Below are 24,165 nucleotides of genomic sequence, written 5' to 3' on the forward strand. Positions count from 1 at the left end.
GAGCCGAAATTTAAATCTGAGAATTCTGAATTCGTTATTTTTAATAGATTGAGCTTGTGTCAAGCTTCTGAATTTAAGGTCACCACTCCTAAGAATCTACTAATTAATAATCAAGCGGTTACAAGCATAAAAAATCTTATCACTACCTTAGACTATTCCAAAATACCAATATACAGCTGAACCTTTGCTCCAATAACCAATTGGACTTGAACTTGTAGTAGACTTCTTTCTTTCTTGCATATATCTTCAATTTGTGACTAACTCCTTTGCATGGATTCCAATACGTGATTAACTCTAGCAACTTGATTGATTGTTGTTGGTTGAAAAGTTCTTTACTTTATAAATGATGAAGATCAGGAAACACTTAGTTATAAAATCCTAAGGCGTACAAATGTAGTAGCTTTACACAGAGTATATGAGTTCTAGGTCTCTATTTCCGTACTTGATGACTTTTAAAATAAGACTTATTTATGATTAGGATTGTAGAGAGAGAAACCCTAATCATTCAAGTCATAATGAGCCGAAATTTGAATCTGAGAATTCTGAATTCGTTATTTTTAATAGATTGAGCTTGTGTCAAGCTTCTTCATTAGTCCTCGATAGCAACTTGTGTCAAGTTTTAATGAAACAGTTTTTCTTCACTTGTTTCTTGGATCAACCTTTATGTCTTTAATGATACCACTTAATATGTTAGAACAACATATTTTTTGATACATTAAACCCAATTTAGATTTACACAATTACAAGTAAAGTGCGTTTTGTTTAAGGGTTAGCCAATTACATAGAAAATATGACCCTAACAATCTCCTCTTTTGGCAATTCTTGACAAAACCACAAGCATAATTATGAGAGAAGTTTGAAGAACAAACTCCCTAATTATTACACATAAAATTACATAAGTCTAACTAATACAATGAACTCTTGAAAAACTTTGCAAGAAGAGAGATCATGGTATGAAAGACTTGCAACCTGTCTTAGTCGAAACGCTTAAACAAGATCCATCAAGGTATCAAATGTGAAATATAAACAAGTTACATAAACTACGAAACATGTGTATAAAAATAGGAAAGAAACAATACGTGTGTAGACACCGCATTTTATCCCACTTACGACTCAAGCCCTCATTCCCTAATGATGCTAAAATTCTAAGGCCTAAGGTTGGTTTATAGCCCAATTAGATTCTAAATTGACTTGGGGAAAGTTTTTATGGAAAATATAACTTTTTTATGAGCAAATAAATCTATTTTTGAAAAATAAAGGCCAAGGAAACCTTCGGCCTACTTACGCATACACTCGTATGTGTACGCAAGTTTGATGCATGTGTACGTAGGCATGGACTTGTGTACGTAGGCATGGTCCTGTGTCCATAGCTAGAGTTTTAGAGAGCTATGAAAGGCAGGTTTTCTGCATTAAAGCTAAGGTTTGGAATGAATCCCACATCATTTGGGAGCCGTTTCAAATCCCCATTTTTCAACTATATAAAGCCTTACATGGTATATTTGAGAAACACAGAAAATCATAAAGGAAAACATAAGATTCACTAGAAATAGTGAATCATAGAGGAAGTTTTTCACAAATATTCTCAAGTCAATGTTTGCCGATTAGACATTTTCTGGCCTTGGTCTTTGAGTTTTAAGATTACTAATCACTTCTTTGTTTGATTGTGAATAGATATGATTAAAGGGAACGGTTAAAATCAAGTCTAGGAGTTTGTTTTGAGGTATTGAGTTCTAAACTCTTTTCTTTCATTTCTGCTTTAATCTTGTTTCCTTGCTTTGTTTATGTTTTAATATGCTTGTTTAGTTTAGTTTTATGTAGTTTCTATGTTTTAAAACATGTTAGGTTGCTAGATTTATTATTTTAAGTCTTGCTCTGTTTTATGTGTTTTTGAGTTTCTAGGTTAGGGTTCTTAAGGTGTGTCTACGTACGCATGATTCTGTATGAGCATGTAGACTCGAAGCATGCGTACGCATAAAACTGGCCTACGTATGTAGGCCTATGTATGTGCACACATACTTGTGCCCAGAAACCCTAATCTGAGTTTTTCTGCTTTTGTTTCTTTGTTTCTTTTACGCCATATGCTTCTTTTTTTTATCCTTCTTTATGTTTTTGAGTTTCTGTTTCTCTGTTTGATTGTTTGTTTGTCTTTAATAAGAATGTATTAGGGTTTTCTCTTATGTTTTCTTTATTTTACAATCAACATGCATATGCTATGATCATGCATTAATGCATAGGTGTGGTGATGCAGTAAGGTAAGCGAGGTAAAATTTACATTCATATGTACATGCATTTGATTGGGATATGATCTTGCTTGGGATGATGAACATGGATGATTTTTGCTTGTTTGTCTTTCCTATAATAATGAGATGCAATAACATGTTTGTTTGATCCTGCCATAATTTGTTTGCTACCTTGGATAGGATGATATGAGGTGTCATGATAGATGTATGTTAAGGTTTTGGGATGATTGATGTCATGTTGTTTGCTTAGATGTATGGTAATATGTGTGTGAGTATAGAATACAATATTGAATATGTCTTTAATGAGATTAAGACGTAAGACACAATAACTAGAAGCCGACCCACGGGTCGGACGGTTTTGGGTGCCTAACACCTTCCTTAAACCATACCAAAACTCTTAACCCATACTTTGGTAGTAAGACTTAGTTCTTCCACGTAAGGGCGCTATATTTATGGTTCCTAAACCTAATCTAGATGATGATTCCAATCTTTTCTTTGCACTGGTTCACTCAGCCGAGGTGTACTCCCTTTGTCAAGGAGGAAAACATGCTGCGTGCACAGTGGTGACTTCGCTAGGGATAGAAAGTTTGATTCCAATGCGTCCTACTTCTTAATCCTAATAAAGGCTTGTTCAATATTTGTTTGCACACACTTCACTTGGTTCTTTTGTCCCATTTACTTCGGTTGGTGATGAGCGGGAAGATGATTATGCTTCATTCAGGCCAAAGTCTTTCGAAATTCATCCCACCAACTCATAATCTGTGCCATTGCCTATGATGGGCTTTGAGTACGTTAACGGTTTGCCACCAATCCACAAAGGTCCACTTAGGCCCTTAGTTGGAATCATGGCCCACCTAGTTGTGAGTGACTTACTGATTTGTCTTTTTAACTTTAGGGAGCCTACTTACATTTAGAGAGATCTTAGATCCTATCAAAAAGAGGGTACCATTTATATCTCTTGTTTGCTCAACCATAACCATAAATATAGCACCACCGATTTTTATCAGAGCACGTGTTCGGAATTTAGGTATGGGGATGGAAAGGTATTAGACACTTAACCCCACCTGACCCATGGGTCGACTTCCACTCATTGTGTTCCCAGTCTTAATCTCGGCAAATGCATATTTAACATGTTATTCTAACTCTCTCTCTCTCTCTCTCTCCCTCTCTCTGTCACACACACACACACACACACACACACACACACACACACACACACACACACACTCTAACATGCATCTAAAGCAATCAACATGTCATAATCATCCTCAAACCTAGCATTCATCTATCATAGCATTAAGCATATATTATCAAGGGCAACAACATCACAAAGTAGATTTAAAATGAACATGTTATGATATTTAAATAAGAGAAACCCCAATAAGCATAAAAAAGATAAAATAAGACAAAACAAGACCAAGCAAAGCAAACAAATATATAGAGATACGAAAACTAGGTTAAACAGAGGCCAAACATGTGAACAAAACAAAAGAAAAACAAAAAGAATGTGAATTAGGGTTTCTGGGAAAAAGCATGCGTGCATATACATGGGGCAGGCATACACAGCTTATTTGTATGCGTATGCATACTTTTATCTGTATGCGTACACATACTAAAAGTATGCATACGCATGCAATCAGCATGTGCATGCATACACACCCAAGAATCATAATCTAGAAACTGTATAACATAAATACTAAAACAAAGAATCTAACAACCTAATATGCTCAGAATACAAACATAAAGTAAACCTAGACTAAACAAGCATATTATAAACACATAAACCTATATAAAAACACACATAAACAAAGAAAATCAAAGAAAAGTGAAGAGCTAAAGTTAGAAACCTTACCTTAACACTAGAACTCTTTAGAGCTTGATTTTGACCCTTCTCATTAGTCAATTCTTTGATTCACTATTTTCTAGTGAATCTTATGTGTTTTACCACTACAATTCCTCCTCTCTAAAAAAGTACATTTTATGGTTTTATATAGTCGAAAAATAAGGGTTTGGAGTGGCTCCCAGGCGATATGGGATTCATTCAAAACCAAGTTTAATACAGAAAACATTTCCTTTCATAGTTTATGGAACCCTAGCATGCGCACGCATGCACGTGTATGGGCATGCATGTAGGGAGCATGCGTACGTAGAACTTGAGCGTGCATACGCATACGCATGTATGCGCATACGCGTGTATGCGTGTGCATGCCCTAGGGTTTTCGTGGCCTTTCTTTTCCAAAAATAGTTTAATTGGTCCAAAAATAGGTTATATTTTTCATAAACACTTTCCTCAAGTCAATTTTCATCTTATTGGACCCTAAACCAACCTTGAGTCTTAAAATTCCAACATCATTGGGGGACGGGGACCTAAGTCGTAAGGTGTACAAAAATGTGGTGTTTACATTAGGGTTACTTTTGGTCATTTTAAAGGTTTTGGGCGTATTTTGATCATTTTAAAGGTTTAAGGGTATTTTGGTCATTTTATAGGTTTGAGGGTTTTTTTTTTTTTTTTTTTTTAAGGTTTAGGGGGTATTTTTATCGTCATATAGGTTTTCGGGGCATTTTTTTTTCATTTTATAGGTTTCAGGGGTATTTTGTTCATTTTATAGTTTTCGAGGGTGCTTTGGTCATTTTTTTTTTTTTTTTTTTTTATGTTTATGGGGTATTTTGGTAATTTTAAGTTTCAGGGGTATTTCAGCCGGTTTTTAAGTTTTAGAGGTATTTCAGTCATTTTTAGGTTGAGGGGGTATTTTGGTAATTTTATGTTTCGGGGGTATTGCGGTCAAATTTTTGGTATTTCAGTTATTTTTTAGGTTTTGGGGGTATTTTGGACATTTTAAAGTTTTGAAGGTATTTTGGAAATTTCTTAGGTTTTGTAGGTAGTTTGGTCATTTTTTAGGTTTCGAGGGTATTTCGGTCATTTCTTAGGTTTGGGGGGGTATTTTGGTAATTTTCAGTGGTTTTTGAGCATATTTGGTGATTTCAGGGGTATTTTGGTCATTTTGGAGGTTTCATGGGTATTTTGCTCATTTTATAGATTTTGGTCATTTTAGTGATTTTTTAGCATAATAGGTGATTTTAGAGATATCAAGGGTATTTTGGTCATTTTAGAGGTTTCATGTGTATTTTGCTCATTTTAGATATTTTGAGGATATTTTGTTCATTTTAGTGGTTTTTGAGCATATTTGATGATTTTATAGAAATCGGGTTTGAGTAGGGTATGGATATCAATGAATAAACTTATCCAAACCAGGTAACAATTGGATATAGGTACTAATTGAATAAGGTAATCAGATATTCATGAATAAATTAATTGGGTTGGGTATGGATATACCCTATCCATTGCCATCCCTATTTGCAAGGGAAGAAAAATCCTTACAAATAATTTTTAATGCATCACTATTTGGGCAATACCTAAATGTGAGGGCGTGAAGGCCCTGCTTGAATCAAACATAACCAATTGATGGACCTATAAATCTCACAAGGAACCCAAATTAATAATATGAAATGCTCATTTCCCACAAATATTCTACATTTGATAATAATGGATCTCACGTGTGACATGGCATCTAAGATCACATACTACGCCAATTATGCGTGTCTTCAAATCCAATCTTAAGGTCATAAAGAAATTTTACAAAAATAAAGTTGATATTATATATATTAAGGCCTAGCTACACAGCCTAAATTGTTGTTCAACAATTTCCACTTTCCCATATAAATTTCCAAACAATTTCAATCAATTAAAAATGTGCTCCTTTGTGTTTTGTTTTTAGACGTATATACTAATGGAAATGGACACTTTTTTTTAGGGTTATAAATGAATCAATTTGTTCATAAAAAAAACTCGTGTTTAGTTCAATAAAAAATTCATTCATGTTTGTTTGTTTATAAACAAGCTAAACTTAAGCCTCAATTTTAGCATTTTTTAATAAACAAATTAAGCTCAAGCAAAAAACATTTTTCCTGAATAGGCTCATGAACATTTGGGAGCAATACAAAATAAGTTGTGCCTAAACTCATTTATAGGTATAGTAACGAGCTTGACAATTAAACTCATAAGTTATTAAGACTTAGAGTAATTAGGAGTTGAGATTACTTATCCAAATCAAATAGGCTTGATAACAAGCTTGATATGGGATTTGATAATATACTTATGTTAGATCTCAAGTTCAAAAGTTTGATATTAAGCCTGATATTAACCTCAAGTTCATCTTGACTAATGAATCAAGCTAAAACAAACTCAAGTTTTTAGAATTTTTGACGGACTCAAGTTCAAACATCATTTGTAGGCTTGATTCAAGTTTTAGCTAAGTTTGAACATTTTATATTCGTTGTCGAGCTAAACTTAAACACTCACTACTTAATAAAGTTAAGCTCATTTATAGCCTACGATACTCTTCCTTTTACTCTAGAGAAGTCTAACCCCATTAAAGTCACCACATCATGTGTGTAATATACAAAGGTAGTCTAGTGTTTTGATATTAGACGTTTCCCATTGGAAATCAACACTCTTCGTTTTACTCTATAGAATTCTGACCCCATCAAAGTCCTACATCGTATGTGTAACATACAACCTGCAAGTCTTCTAGAATGGACCCACTACATCATACGCGTATCACAAATTGTCTGAATTGATAAGTGGACTTGGGAGCTATCTGGAAGGTAGACTGGTAGTTGGATAGATAAGCACGAATGGTGATAACAGAAATAGGTTAAAGAATGATTCATTGAATCTGTCCGTAGCACATAAACCAAGAGTAAACTTCTAGAGGAATAACCTAAGTCGAATTCAAGATATTCCATACAGAAGACATATACACTGCAAGCAGAAACTGCATTGGCCCCCATTTACAGCTGTTTGAGAGATCTCTTATCTCCAAACATATTATTTAAAGGCTTCATGGGGTCACAGCTGACCACACACCATAACAATACGCCCCCATTTTCTTCACACAATTTTCGAGATCATCTATCTCTTCCACTGAAAATGCTATTTTCTCGGAATATGCTTCTCTTAGTCTTAGTCACACAGGCGCTTTTACTGATAAGCATGCCTGCACATAAGGGCGAGGCTACGAATATGATGAAGAAAAACCAGGTCTTAGATTCGCTGCAAGCTCAAGTCCCTCCAATCTCTCTGCCTGTACCTAATTCTCCGACCACAGGCGACACCCAGATCAGCGAAAAGGCCTTCGCTAGTGATTTACCTTTGCTGCGCCGAGAGCTTCTAAAGGGTTATACTCGTCAATCAGCTCCAAGCCCTGAAACCTATATCCCAGCTTCAACAAACACTTTAACAAATCACAACGCTGCCCCTGCACCGTCACCACTGCCAGGATCATGCTGACACCTCCATCACCTAGCCCCGATGTGTTTTGTTCACCCTTTCTTATCTCTGTTGCTATGATATATATGTAAGAATTTTCACTTTTTGGTTCAACTGATATGTGTTGTGTTTGGTTAGGTGCATCACCTTTCAAATATTACTGAATTCTAGATTTCTTTTTCTCTTATCTACTTCGTATCAAATCTGTTTAAGTGCAGAGAAAATAGAGAAAAATAAAGGAAAGTTAAATTCTAGGCCAGACAATAACGTTAAGAGTACCAAATTAATTTATTATCTTCTGTAATGGGCATTTCGCATTTTTTTTCTTCTTCTTTTTCTCAGCGGCCAAACAAGAACCAAAGCAAAACAGAAAATAAAACCCCTATCCCCACATAAACAAATCTGAATCTAACAAAACAAGCACAGTTAATCATATCTTTCAGAAAATAGTTTTCTAAATCCGTACTCGGTGCAATTTGAGTTAGTTGGTTGAGACGTAGAAAACAATTTTGCATTTTGTGTTTTTTAGTAACAACAAACAGGCCCTAAACTTAAATCTGAGCGCTAGTTTGAAACTTGCCGAGATCGACTACCATGCGGATAGCGCCGGCGGGGGGAAACGGCTGATCTCCATCGTCTCAAAGGCTCTTCCGATGGGTTCTTGTGCTCTACTTCGAAGAGCTTCAGAAAGAGTGACAGTAATTAACCCCTCCATTTTTCGTGTTAATACGTATTGTGTGACTCTCTCAAGACTCAAGAGAAAAAGAAACTTTCTTCAGAATTTGGCACCGCCGCCCTGAGAGGGGAAAGTTGATGGTAGTTGAATGGTAGCCCTATTCATTGACCACTGTTGCGGCTCCGTTCATATGTTGTTGACTTTTATGGCTTTGACAGCTTCATGATGCGAGAGAGAGAGAGAGAGAGCTTGTGTCGCGTAGAAAATTACAAAAAGATAAGGAAAGTGGGCACGGTCATATGCTTTGAGTTTTGACAACCACATGGAAAAGCCCACCTTTGACCATCCACTTATGGTTTACTTTGTTACAAGAGATAACCTTTGGGGTTTATTTTTCGAATAAAATTTTATCATTATAAAAAAATGCTAGCTATCATCATTTAAACTGAAAAATACAGTGAGTGTGGTCTCCTCATTTTAACTTTACCTTGTATTAATTGATCAATATGAGTCTGTTCTTATTTGGGCATGTGAGCGTGCCATGTGCTCCTTTTTTTCAGCCATACATGTTTACAGTTTTCAAATATACTATAAGCCCTTCCTATAACGCAGCAATTAATTTCATTGTCATGACTCATTATCAGCATTTTGTTGGGTGAAATACCAAAGATTGTTCCCAATCTATCACCCATTAAAGATAATAATAATAATAATAATAAATGCTAAAAGATATCAACATTACTTATTATTTTTAACCCATAATGTTAGGTGATCCTGTGAGGAGTCTATATATTCTTGAGTTTATTTAGTTTTAAAGATAAACCAGAGAAAGTATAATGTTACATAGAAAAAGTAAAGTTTTAAAATACTGTATATAAATCAAATAAACTAAATACGTTAAAAATAAGTTGTGGCTATAGACCGGAGTTTGTTTATTATTAAAACCTTGTTCTTTTGATGTTATTTTCATCATATTATTGGTTTTAATTCAGTTGAGTGCACCTAGTTGGTCTTGAACTATTGATTTGGGCAAAATAGACTCTGCCACAGCAAGTTCTATTGTTGTTACTGGCAACATCCTGTTTCCAACATTAGATCTTAGTGGCCTAATTAGCGCCTTCTCAAAAAAAGGTTTAATTGCTAAAGAAATGGTGGCTCTATCATGAGGGTTCAATTCTTAGTAGCTCTAATTTTATTCAACTAGTAGTGTTTAAAGTCTCACATAATAGGTTCTAATTAACTCAATTAGTAAAGTCTTGAGCGTTCTACTTCATGGGACGGAACCAAAAATATTGCTTGGGAGCCAAGACTAAACAATCATATGCCACTAATCTTTGCACTAATGAATTTTCAAATATCAATTCAAGATTTGCTTCTCCAATTGTCAAACATAGAGATAAATTCGTTAGTTTTGACATGTGTATTAGATTTTTTATATTAGATTAATGGTACCACATATTTGACTAAAAGATTTATGTTATAATATTAATCTAGCACTAGTTGTGTTTGTCATACAAATCCTACCTATATCTAGGTGGGGGAGCTCTAATTAAAAAAAAAAGCATTGGGGTCTTATATTTTATCTGTTATAAAAAAAAATTCAACATATTTGGGGGTCCCTACCGTTAACGTAGTTCCGCACCTATGAATCTACTTACCATACTTTATATGAAACAATAAATCGACATATGACAAAGTGTGATTGATAGAGAATAAAGTTGAGCATGGAACATATGATTTTTATGATTTTTCTCTTCAATTAAGGAACTTATGTTCAGATCTTACGGAAGGACAAAAAAAAAAAAAAAAAACCAATAATTAATGTTTGGAATTGATGGTAAACAGTAATTTTTGTATAGCAGATGCTATTTCAAATTATATGATACCTTACAAAAAATGCCTCGTATGAAATGACACCCACATCGTTCTTATATTTTGTCTAGGAATTCACACAGTCGGTCAAGCAAGTTGCAGAAACTTCCAAACTAGGATTTACAATGAAACCAACATAGATTCCTCATATGCAACTTTCATTGAAATCAGTTTGTCCAAGCACTGGCGGTGACTCTAATCTTGCCCCTCTAGATGTAACCATTCCAACAACCTTTGACAATGCTACTACACGAATTTGATAAACCAAAAGGGTCTCTTGCAACTCTTTAGCGGAGGTTCCACTGATTCCATAGTTACCACTTCGTGGGAAACCGCATAACAGACTTTGCCAACGCAATGGTGAAGATGGGAAGACTCAGTCCACTCACAGGCACAAGCGGCCAGATAAGGAAAAATTGCAGGAAAGCCAATTGAGTAATTAAGGCACTAGAGTATATTTGCGGTTTTAGTGTCCATTTTTATTGTTTTTCACTTTTTTGTGGTTGAAAAAATAAGGACATTAATGCTCGTTTGAATTAGTTTTCTAGTGTCAATTTTGAGTACAAGTTCAAAGAAATAATGAAATATTGGTATATGTATGACAAGAGTTGTCCATCATGAATTGTGTATTCTCGGATATTGGCTCAACCGGAGTGATTAAATTAGATTGAAATGTTGTTGTGTGACTCGTGTCAAATTATAATTTTATATCGATCACCACGTGAACAAGTGACAACGACTATCAATTTGTGTTGATAGATGGTATATTTTCATATCTTTTTTTTTTTTAATTGATACTTGAAATTTGGGAATTTGAACTCTAAATATTTTTGATGAAAAAAAATAAGAGATAGTTGATTTATCCATCATTATGCATTCATATGGTTTTTATGTAATAAAAAAAAAGTAGCGAGTTCTCCATGTAAAACCTTCTATCTACTAATAAAATATAATTAGCCAATTTACCACCATGAGGGACACTAACACCATCTCACCCATTCGTATAGGTTTGGCCCAATGTAGAGGCAGATCAAGGTTGTAGTCTCTCATAGGCGTTAAAGATCTAGTAGTATTTTTAGTTTGTGGACAACATGTTAACACATTTGGAGGTGGTTGACGCCTTCGATAAGGTAGCACCACTTAAACCTAAAGATTTGTTCAATAAAGAAATCTATTTACACAATTTAGAGAGAAAGGAAACACATATATGAACCTACTGACCATCCAACTTTTAGATTTCTCTTTGGCCCAATTAAATAAGAGGCCAAATATAACTTTTGAAAAAAAATAAAAAATTGAAAGGGGAGGACATGGCTCCCCTTCAATTTGGTTTTGGTAAAAGATGATAGGCAAATATGCTTTATTAATTATTCAATTATATTTATTTAAAATTTAAATTTATATAGTATAAAAATGTCATTTGATTATATTGGTTAAACATATCGTGTCAAAACAAGTTATAAATTAACTTCAAAATCTCTTTTTTTGCTGAACACATACGTCTTGTTCTTTTCTATGTGCATGGAACAATTATTACACTAATTAATCTTGATTGACAAATGCACACCGCGCACACGCCACGCATATTTGAATCATTAGAATAACGTAGAAAAACGTTGCTTTCTATTAGGCGTTTCAAACTTTGGATGTGTTCTAGATGACATGCAAGCAAACAAAATCTACCACACTATAAAGTAAACGTGTAGCCGTGTAGGGTCACTTGGTGACCGTGGAATTTCTGTGTCTTATGCACTGCCATGCATGTCTGTCCTTCTTTTCACATTAGTCACAGTGTAAAATACCAGATATTCCTTAAATTAAATAAGAGACGTATTAACTATATACTAATAAGAGTAAAAGTTAAATGGAAAATTCTTATTTTACATTGTACTAGCAATGTAAATTTTTTTTATAATATATAGATATTTTGTGTGTTTATAATATAAACCTATAACCACTTTTAGTTTGTTTGTTTTGTTTTGTTTTATTATTATTATTTTTTTTTGAAGTGGGAAAAACGAACAAAGAAAAGGCATAAAGGAGCAATAGTGGTGGACTAACTAAATAACACCATCCGTCAATCCGTCTATTTTACATTAGTTTTGTGTGCGTCAATATGTGTATGTGTTTGTGTTTTTGTCGAAAAAATTAATACTATCTAAAAGAAGAAATATGACTTGGAGTTGGAGATATTACAAACAGATAAGCTAGAAACATGACTAGGAAATATTAAATAAGCCCAAGATACCTTTCATATCATTTTCAAGGTTTATGAGATCCACTTTCGATCCTTTGACTTCTCAAAAAAAAAAAAAAAAAAAATTTCAATCCTCTACAGCAAAATATACTAGTTAGAGGTGTCCAACCACCCAACCAACCCGCTAAACCCAACCCTATCCAACCCGTTACCATCCGATCCGATTGCTCCGGTGGTCAGACGCAGGTCCGGACCTTCAAAAACTTGACACCAGAAGGTCGGTTACAGGTCTCCTTCTCCAAAACCTGTGAAACTTGACCTGACTAAAATACATCAATTATGATGATTTCTCAAACTTTTCGATGACTTTTCTAGCTAGATACAACTGATTTCGATGAGTAACACAGCTAGATCTAGCGGAGATACACCAAATCTGACAAAAATTCATCAAATTTGACAAGTTCTTCGCACGAATTCATGAAAATCTCTCTCTGGATCCGTTGAGATCCTTGCCATATCTCACCGGATCTTGGACGGATTTGGCAAGATCTTACCGGATCTAAAGAGATGTTGGCATCTCCTTGCTTTTCGGTGGTTTTCGACTCACTCGAAATCGACCCCTATAGACATCGCATTTTGTGCCACTTACAACTCGGGCCCCTGTTCTCCAATGATGTAGAAATTTTTAGACCCAAGGTTGGTTTAAGGCCCAATTAGATTACAAATTGAATTGAGAGGTGTTAAAATGAAAAATATAACTTTTTAATAAGCAAAAAATTTATTTTTGGAAAAGAAAGGCCAAAGAAAGCCTTCGGCCTACGTATGCAGGCGTGAACATACATGCATGGCATTTAAGCATGCATACGTAGGCACGAGCCTGCACACGCAAGTAGAGTTTTAGAGACATAAAAAATGCAAGTTTTTTGCATTAATGTTAAAGTTTGGAACGAATCTCCATCATCTGGGAGCTGTTTCAAACCCCACTTTTCACGATATAAATAGCCATACATGGTACTTTTTTAAAAACACACAGAAATCCTAAGGGAAAAACCTAAGATACGCTAGAAATAGTGAATAAAAAAATGGAGTTTTTCACAAAACACATTTAAGTCAGTTTTATTTGATTGGGACCTATTTTGGCATTGATCCTCTAGTTTTGAAGTTTACTAATCAAATTTTTTTTTGGGTGGTTGTGAATATATTTGATTAAGGGAAATAGTCAAAAATCAAACCTAAGAGTTTTTTGCTTTAAGGTATATATTTCAAACTTTCCTTTCTTTTCTGCCTTTAGTTTTATTTTAATCTTGTTTATTTACTTTGTTTATGTTATAACATGTTTGTTTTGCCTAGGTTTAGTCTTGTTTTTGTTTTTAAAGCATGTCAGGGTGTTATATTTACAATTTTAAGTATTGCCCTATTTCTGTGTTTACTGTTTCTGGTTTAGGGTTTTTTGAACAACCTTACACACGCATGCTTTATGCATGCGTACATAGGTCAAATCCTGTGCATGCAGGTATTTAGCCTGTGTACGCAGGCTTTTGTATGCGTATGCAGGCTGTTTTCCAGAAACCTTAATTTACGTTTTGTTTTGTTTTGTTTATTCATTTCACATGCTATACTCCTACTTTGATCCCCCATGTATCTGTATATAGTTTTGAGTCTCTATTTCACATGTTGGTTGTTGGTTTACCTTTAACAAGTCTAAATTAGGGTTTGTTCTTATTTCTTTGTTTAAATACCATGGACATGCATTCATATGTCCATTCATTGATGCCATAGGTGCTGTGATGCTGTAAGGTAAGTGAGGTAAGTCTTGCATTCATATGAACATGCATTTGTTCATTCTAAAAACCTTACCTTTCTTTTGATGAACATGTATATGTAAGCACCATGCTTTGTATAATAACATGGTTTGTTTGGTGCTTATGTTTTTGCCATGATTTGTTTGTTGCCTTGATATCAGATGTCATGCTAGATGTCTGTTAGGATGTTTTGTGAAGCATGATAGATGTATGCTAGGCTTGGGTTGTGATATAGCATGATGGAACTTGGAAGTATGATAGGTGTATGTTTAGGGATGTTTGATGCCATGTTGATTGTTAGATGTATGCTAGTGTGTGCATGAGTTAGATAAACAATATTGGACACTTTCCCAAGGACATACTTAAACTTTGAACCGATACTCTAGTAGTAAGATCAATGGTCTTTCCTCGAAAGGACGCTATATTCATGGTTCTTAGGCCATTGCAAAACTAAGTGGCGACTTCTCCGTTATGTCCACAACCATCACCCGACATAAATCCGAATCGACTAAACCAATACCTTTACGAGTCATTTGCAAGTTTGGAAGTTCCCCAACCAATTTGATCAGGTCAATTGTGGGTTGGGCACAAACTTGACATGAACCAACCCATGAACAACCTTAATACTAGTTATCCAAATTAATTAATTCATAATGGGTTAAATGAATCCTAAATTTTCTTTTCTTTTTTCTTCTTAAAAAAAGGAAAAAAAGAAAAAGAAGAAGAAGATAAAGAAGTTAACTAAGTATATATAAGTGGGCAAAGCTTGTCCAATGCCATTGTACATTGGAATCGTTATGATAGTATTTTGCGTCATTATCTCAACAGGTCCAGTGCATTGAATCCAAGCCTAACTCTATATTAGTCTACAAAATATCTAGCTTATAAGTTTGTATAAATTTTGCAATTAAGTTCGTGACTGAGTAATATTGACATGTAGCGCATCCTTGGCTAGCCATATACTTCCAAAAAAATAAATAACTCATTTACTTTAGTTTGTTTGGAGTGTTATATTATATGCTTTCATTAGCATCAATGTACTGTAGTTTTCATTACTTTGAGAGAGAGAGAGAGAGAGAGAGAGAGAGTTGAAATTGTCTAGTAAATAATATAGCCGCTTTACATGCACATTTGATTAAACAAAAAAATGACTTCTCCCTACATATTAGGATCATTTTTATTTGAAATAGATTAATTTTGTGGTTTTGATTAAATATCACAAACCTAAAGTTGTATTTAATGTCATATCATTTAAAATTTAAATAACCTAATACTATGTACACTATTAGATCCAGGAAATAAAATTTTAAATATGAAATAGATTTTCTCTATTTCAAGTGAAATGGAGAGGATTCTATTCTCACTCTACACACTCATTGGAAAACATAATAAATATGTTTATAGCATAAATCATATTAAAATTTATTGCATTTTTTTTTATATATTTAAAAAAAAATTGTTTTTTTGTTCCTAAGGTTGACTCGATGCAGGTGAAAAATGCATGCCATTACCATGAAACAGAGATCTTGTATAAATACATGAGAACTCTACTGCATTAACCACAAAACAAGCGAGAAAGCCTTATTCTTTATCTGCTTCTTTATATCCTTATCATGGCTCCCTATTATTCTATCCCATCAATTCTCACTACAATTAAGTTCTGCCTGTTATTTCCACTTCTTGTGGGGATGGTCTCTGCTCAGTTGTCCTCTGATGACTATGCAGCATGCATCATGCCCTAGTGCCCTTTCCACCATTAAATCGGCTGTAGAGTCTGCAGTGTCAAGTGAGGCACGTATGAGAGCATCCCTGCTCCGCCATAACTTTCATGACTGCTTTGTTAATGCAAGTCATCTCTAACTTTCTTCTTCTTCTTTCTGCAATATCAATCTACAAAAGTCTAAGTGTTTTGTGCGTGTGTGTTTCTAAAAGTACCATTAGGAATACAATATATTTGACACCTTTTTCACTTGTGACTTGTTATGAATAGAGAAATATTAAATTTCTATTCAACTAACATTAGACTTTTTGTTCATATCAAATTCTTTAATGTCAACTGTATATATATCTCAAATAATTTATAATGAATACCTACAATACAATTCTTTTTCTTTATTCCTCTATTCTTCTGCCAACAACCTCTATTCTTCTCTTCTTCTACCTACAACCTTGCATGTGTTTACATTTTTAAACTTTTACATTTACATTGCAATGCAATATTTGTTTTCTCTTTATGTACCTTTATTTATCTATTTTTGAAATTATTTTGAGTGTGGTACCATTGAAGGTCTAGACACTAATGTAGTTCAATTATAGCTTAAATTCTATGATTTAAAAAAAAAAAAATTAGATAATGCAATTCATCTTTGATTTGGTGTTCTTAATTGATTATGCTGATTATTTCCTCACTCATGACAACATTAAAATAATTTATAGGTAAACTTTTACGTCTACATTGCAATCTAGAAACTCTAAATACTTATATTTTTGCCATTTTTGTAATTTATGGTATTTTTTTTTGGTTATATATGTAAGAAATTTATATATGGTTAGCACGTCACTACTCTACATGTTAGCAAGCATAATGGAAAGATTTTTTTAAGTGTCATATATATATATATATATATATATATGGCACTACAAAGAGCTTTTAGAAATTTAAAACTTGTCATAATTTTTATAATATTTTTACTATTTTATTTGTTATTAAATTTAATTATATTATCAAAAAATATTTTTTAAAATTTATATATAATTTTTTTATTAAGCCGTGCATTGCACTAGAGGCTTTGTTATCGGGTGTTGAGCGACACCAGTTTAGAATGAATTGTTTATTAATAAATGGCACATGCTTTATTACGAGTGAAAAAAAAGTATTGGTAATGCTAAAAAGCTAAATTGTTATTTTTAGTATCACAAACAACAAAAATACATACTACATCAGTGGTGGCATAGTTAAAAATTTTAACAACCTTGCTACAGTAAACTGCCATTTTTGGCAGTCTACTGTAGCAACAAATGCCAAAAAAAAAAAAAAAAAATTGTTTATTTGGTCTTCTCTCTTTTTTCTCTCATTCTCTCTCCTTTTTTCCTTCTTTCTTTTTCTCTCTAGCGCTGCCTCTATCTCCCTCTCGACTGAACCAAGCCTCTCTTCTCTTCGTGGTGTTACCTAGGTTTGTTGAGATCGTCAGTGTGGGTTTGTGGTGGTGGGTTGGTGTGGGTTCGTGGTGTGGGTCGGGTTTGTGTGGTTGGGTGGTTTGGATCGGTGGTTTTAGTGGTGGTGTGGGTTGTTGTTAGGATTGGTGAGATTGGAGGCTGGATTGTTGCTAGGATCAGTGGCTGGGTTGTTGCTGTTATGGTTGAAATCGGGTTGTTGCTGTTATGGGTGGATTGTTATAGTTGGTTGTTGAGGTGGGTTTGTGGTGGATGTGACCAGCAGTGGTGAGAGTTAGCTGTTTGTTCACAAATAGGAAGAGGAAGAGAGAGAGAGGAAGAATAAATAAATAATATTAAATGAAGTTGTAAAAAAATATAACCATTAATACTGGGTGTAGTAGCTTTTTAAGTTGCTAAAAAAAAAAGTTCCACTAATGTGCATGCTCTAAGTGTAAAAAAAGCCTAAAAACTCTCACAATTTTAAAACAAGGCCAAAATGCCTTTTATTAATGGTTCGAAGGATTTTTTTTTTTTTTTTTTTAGAATACTAAGTATTTTAACACACACACACACACAAGAGGAGATGTGAGAAGGTTTTAAAAAACTAATAGTGGTGTATATCCAAAAAGACCCTAGTTTGAAGGATATTTAAGTCATAATGAAATGATTTTGTTTTCTTTTCTATGCTGCTTGAGACACTATTATTCAGTTGATTTGTTTTTCTCGATTTTCCCATTAAAGTAAGGGTATTTTAGTAAAGGAATTCCAAATTTTGATTTTACTACCATTAATAGGGATGGTAATTCGTGTTCGCATGTCTGGTTTATGTCGTGTCAACTCATGAATATTAGACTATATAGATCAACACTAATCCAACATGTTTATTAAACGGGTCATGATTCCTCAACCCTAATACAACCAATTTATTAAATGGGTCAGTCGTATCAACTTGTTTATTAGATTTTATCAAAATATATTATGAAAAAACAAACAAATAAATATTTTTAGTATAAAATTCAGAACTAACGAGCAATTACATCACAAATAATTATTCAAAACTAAAGCATATCTCAATATCACAAAGAATCAATCACAATATGTTAAAGAAAATAAACCATTACAATTAATAAGTTTATATACCTAGGATTTGTATAGCATATTGGTAAAATGTCATTTAATTAAACAGGTTAGACGGATCAAATGGGTTCCATGGGTTGAACACTAACCCAACTCATTTATTAAACAGGTCAATTGTGTCAACCCAAATATAATACGAACTCATTAAGTCTCAACTCATAACTTGCTAATTTTGTGTCAAGTTAGTGCGTTGTGTCCAATTTTGCCAGCTCTACATTAATAAATGCTTCTAAGGTTAAGAGCACCCTTTATATTATAGTTTGGGTTTTATTTTTTTATTTTTTTCAGCATTGGGGAGGAATGGGCATTCTAATCCAAAAGCTTAAGCTATTAGGTGGAGGCCCAACAAGTACATAAGTTCATACCAAAGTCTATATCTAACCAATTAATTCTGCATCTCACGTTCAAGACCCAAATTTAGATGGGCCGGAGCATGGTCCGATAAGCAAGCAAACCAGACTCATACCATTTCAGAACATCCAACCTACATATATATTAGCTGGAAACCTTCAACTAGCACATCAACCTTATAGCACTGCACATCTAATTCAATGTGGTACTACACAAAATAGATTAGGATGTGGAAATTTTTTCATAGATGAGCTTTGCTATAAACTGTGTAGGGACTCACAAAAGAACCATATTCAAGATAACTGTGTTCATATTTGAGGAACACCCTATGCTTATGGTTTTGGTATTTTTATCCCTTTTTTTCTCTTAAAAAAAGAAGAGAGAAATGGGGTGGAGGAGAATAGATTGGGACTTGTGGAGTGTATGATGAGGATAAATATTTCATTCCTATAAAACTCTATAGAAGTAGATGAAAGAACCATTAAATTATAATTCCTCCTTTTGAGTTCTCCAAATTTGGGGAATAAAAAAATAACTAGATTTGAGTGGTAAGGTACTTTTGTTAGACCCTTCATCCTTGAGATGGTTGGTTGCATGTAGAGGCACCTTGGACCCAAGCCACAAAGACAAACCCATGGGCACGAGGAGTTATGTCATAGGCTAAGAAACGAGTTTTAGGCAGTAGCAGGCTATGCTTCCCATTTGTGGTCAATGCTTGTACAATCAATCTGAGATGGCAACATGTTGATGGCCTTGTAAATGTGATGTACTCGTGGTCATGCCTTGGTATTTTGCAGGCCATGCGTGTGTTGTAAGCAGTATGTGCGATGATGAGTCATAGCAACCTTGTGTGGATTAGCCATTAACGCGTTGATGAGCAATGGATTGATTGCTTCTTTGAAAGGTGGAACTGGAACGCGTTGGCAATGGCATGTTGGTTCATGTGGGCAATCAGATTGAGTTGTGGCATGCATGATGCATTGTTGGGCTGCAAATGGGTGATGATTTGTTGTGGCATTGTGTGGTCAGATTTGGGAGGTGGTATCGACATGGGCCAAACCCTTCACTTCGTATGCATTGGCTAAGATTGGGGTTGGGCAAGAACTTAGGCTATCAATGGACAGTGCACAACTATAACAAGCGAAAATCTAGTACCCAAAAAAAAAAAAAAAAAAAAGGCACAACTCTTGCCATAATTGTCTATGCGGCAAACAAATGAGTAGCAGGTCTATGTAAAAATATTAGGCAATCAATCACAGTCTGCCACGTAGGATAATTGTGGAAAAAGTTGTAGTTTTTTAGGTGACACTAAAATTACTTGCAGAACAAGTTGTACCAACATGGTGTGGCAGTTATCAAGTAGTTGCATGCCTGCTAGCAACATGGAAAGGCTCCAAGGCAGCAGTCATTTATGTCCTTAAGGCAATTCCTAGACCCGGTAGCTAAGTACAACAATTATTTCTTGTAAGTTTAGTTAAGTTTTTAGGAATGTCAACATGTAACTTAGGCTGTAAAGCAAAACAGGTTCCCTTACATTGTTAGGGGTGTCAAAAGCATGAATAAAGGGAAAAAAAAAATAGATTGAATTGTGTAGGATTAATGTATTTTGTGCATGTTTTTAATTTATAAGCTTTGGTGGTTAGTCTTGACTAAGGCATAATTCCTAGTGAGTATTTTGTGAGCGCAAACCTTAGTATCTTTTGTACTTTTGCAGTAAAGTAATAAAGATTTGATATTTTTCTATAAGTTGTGTATGCTTTGCACTCTTGATTCTCACAAATTACTGAATGGCTCCTTTATGTGTGTGTTAAGTTGTTACAGACTTATAGCCTATAGGACTCGGCAAAAAATTTGAGGTGAAAATCTGCCATCCAAACACAAGTTTTTCCATTATATACGTACAAAGCACACCTTTTCCTCTGTTGTAGTGACCATTAAACAATTTGTTTCTGATAATTGAGAATTTGGCCTCAAGAGGAAGAAGAGGGGATGCAAAACTAGTGTTTTCCATTTCATGAGCATGGCTCTCAATTGATTGTGCCCCGAAGTTCATAAACCCATTGTACCACTCCTTGCCCATCATTGAGGTTCTTCCACAATTACTAATACTCTCTAAATGATTATTAGAATTTGTTCAAACCGTACATATGCTTGAATTATTGTAACATCCCTGAAGAGTTTAGGAAGCACAAAGGAGAAAGGTATTTCAAAATTCACATCTGGTTTTGGCTGACTGAACTGGTTCAATACAAGAGGAGCATCAGGATTAAAAAATAAACAGCAGTTCAATTATAAATTTAAAGTCCTCATCTACTTTCAATGTTATGTTGCACTGATTTCTTAAAAATGTATCCTATAGACAATATATGACCAAGTGGTGTGGTTGAGAAAATAAAATAATCTTAATCTCTTACATCTGTTGAGTCAGTCAGCCATTCAGGCTTGAGAGAAAAGACCAAATTGTGGAAAGAAAGTAAACAGAGTTAAAGTAATAGCAAAGATAGCATGGGGAATTAGACTATGAGATGCAAAGTTGGGCAATCAGGGAAAAAATTCACCTAAGGAAGACTTCTAAGGATAAACATGAACTTCCTCCATGCTAAACGTCAAATCAAGGTGAGCATCATATAAAATTATGGGTGAAGAATCTTTGGAGCCAAACAAACCATAGTTATAAGAGACAAACTCAATCATATGTTAGCAGTAAATCAACTATACGATTCAATTTTGTGACAGAATAAATGTAGAATTAGATTCAGTAGAAACAGAATCAAGGTTTTGTATACATATATATGTAACATCTCTGACCTGTAATTAGCTCACCATATATGCCCAAGCTACTCTGCCTCCACCAAAACAAGAATTACATTGATCTCTCCATTATCCCTGCCTATGTACATACACCCTTGGCCATCAAAAACCATTATTTGCTATAGACCAATATAATATATCATACAAAATGAAATGCACTAAATACTAATAAATATGTATATTGAATTTCGAGTATAAATCATGTATGGAGTTGCTCACTAAACTATGAACAAGTAACCAAACCATCTTGTGAAAGTAAGTACCCTTCTCGATTCAATGTCCCCCTCACTGCCCGATAAAACTCCACCCATGAGGATGAATATACATCATCTGGCCCAAACATAAATGTTGGATTAGGACTTGCAGGGCAAGCACCCACCAAATCCAACACCGAAGCAGCCGGCTTGAGCTGCTGTGGGAAATTAAATGCTAAATTGTCAACTTTGTGTTCATAAATTTTCCCAGTTCGATCCAATTTATACTTTGAAGTCCCCTGAAACTGCCCTTTGGTCTCCCATGGAACCCGAGGGACACCCCTCAGGTTCCACCTTATCAAAATCACATTCTCAGAAGGTTGCCAAATCCTATATACCTCAAGTGAAATCTCTCGGAACAGAATTTTACCATGAAATCTCAATGCCCAGAAGATCAATTTGTAGTTTTCAATACCGGTAAACGTGTTCAATGGGTCTAAAAATGTAATATCATCCCTGAAAACAATCAAATTCCATGTTAGAACCTAGAACATATTAGGATATTATATATTAGGACATTTCTATAATTTGAGCGGACCATGGTTTTGTAAAATTCAATAGGACTACTATGGTTTTAGGGTTATCATATCAAGCCTAATGTATTACTATTTATATTGGGCCTTTATAACACAGTTCAGCATATAAAAGATGTAGCCTAATATATTCTAACATTCCACAAAAAATTCCAACTTTCTCAGGACCCAAACACTTATCACAGAAAATAAAACAGACCCAGATAAGAAAATCAAAGAATATGAAATACCCAGATGAGAAAATAACCTGTAAATGTCATAATTGAGGTCCTTGGTGAATAGCACAGGAAGGTCTTCTCTGAGCGTCCTTACAGCAAGGCCAAGGTTGACATAGAAGTCATCTTTTTGGTGCTTATCTTGTGCACCAGGGGGAGTGTTAACCTGAGCTACACCCTGTAGTGGAGGAGGGGTTTGGAGGCTGGTGAGGGAGAGAGGAGAGATATAGTGAGAGTGAGAATTGGGTTTTGGTTGGTGGGGGGAGAGTGATTGGGGAATGAAGGTTTTTTCTTTTGATTTGTGATTGTGATGAAGAACAAGAGAGGGAGAGAGGTTGGGTAAGAGAAAAGACATGGCCTTTATTATTCTTCAGTTGGGTTTTTCTCAAGTTCTAAGCTTTTCATGTGGAAGAGAGAGAGAGAGAGAGAGAGAGAGAGAGAGAGAGATAGTTTAGAGAGGGGAAAGATTTGTGTTTTGTGTTTTGCGTTTGTGTTTGAGTTTTGACTGTTTTGTTGTGTTTGTTGAGTTCGTGGAAACAAATTGAGGTTTGTGATTATGATTTTTTTTTTTAGTGGTTTTGAACATGTCCATGAAAATGGACTTAAATGGTCCAAATGAACATGTGAAATTGGTGGTTTTGTGGATTTGCACATTGTGCCCTACATTTGGTATATTTCTCTTCCACATGTGAACATGAAAATTTTCTTTCTATTGTACCCTTGTCAATAGGAGGAAAATTGAAATTTTGAAACAAATTGAGGTTTATGATTTGGATTTTTTTAGTGATTTTGAACATGGCCAGGAAAATGGACCAAATGGTCCAAATGAATATGTGAAATTTTTAGTCGTTTTGTGGATTTTGACATTGTGCACTACATTTGGTATATTTGTCTTCCACATGTGAACATGAAAATTTTGTTGCTATTGTACCCTTCTCAATAGGAGGAAAAATTGAATTCACATTATCTGACCTTCGGTTTGAATAAAGCAACCATGGCGTTGGTGGTTATCAGATTAAACATGAACACTATCCACTCATGGTTCATAGACATGTTAATAAAAATTGGTTACGTTTTATGACTTTGACTTACTATTTGTTCTTATTTGTGCACACGAAATCTAGATCGTTTTTTCTATGAATTTTCAATGAAGGAAAGTTTCACCACTCTTTATGGTTTATTGGTGTTTTCTCTAAAGTGGAAAAGTTCCACTCATGAAAGGCACGAGTGCATTTCTATGAAATTTCTATTATTGAAAAGAACAAATAGAATTGAGGTTTGCATCCTTGGGGAGAATTTTTCTTGGAGAAAGAGAGGGGGAGGGGGGTTGTTTAGGATTAGGAGTTTATGTTTAATAATTTCAACCTAACTAGGAAAAGTTAGAAAAATTCTAAGGGATGACATATTTTCTAACTATTTACAATTTTTTAGGCTGCTTTTACATGTTTCAATGTGGTTTTATATTTTTTTAAGGTGCGTTTCATACCTTACCATAACAAAATAGTGTAGTATTATTATTCTTGTTCAAAAAGAAAGGTTTGAAATTAAAGCTTTTATTAAAACAAAAAGAGAGAGAGAGAGAAAGATTCAAG

At 34.4% G+C, this 24,165-nt stretch overlaps 1 protein-coding gene across 1 annotated transcript; it reads right to left on the reverse strand.

Moving 5' to 3' along the window:
* Positions 1–21,485: 21,485 nt before the first annotated feature.
* LOC126720377 (uncharacterized) lies at positions 21,486–23,124 on the reverse strand. The gene is made up of 2 exons (XM_050422797.1): positions 22,606–23,124; positions 21,486–22,281 (listed from the first exon to the last, which is right to left on the reverse strand). The coding sequence occupies exons 1-2, from the start codon at positions 22,926–22,928 to the stop codon at positions 21,795–21,797; spliced, it is 810 nt and encodes a 269-aa protein (XP_050278754.1). The 5' UTR covers positions 22,929–23,124; the 3' UTR covers positions 21,486–21,794.
* Positions 23,125–24,165: the final 1,041 nt, after the last annotated feature.

The sequence above is a fragment of the Quercus robur genome, chromosome 4, assembly GCF_932294415.1.
Source record: "Quercus robur chromosome 4, dhQueRobu3.1, whole genome shotgun sequence".
NCBI lineage: Eukaryota > Viridiplantae > Streptophyta > Magnoliopsida > Fagales > Fagaceae > Quercus > Quercus robur.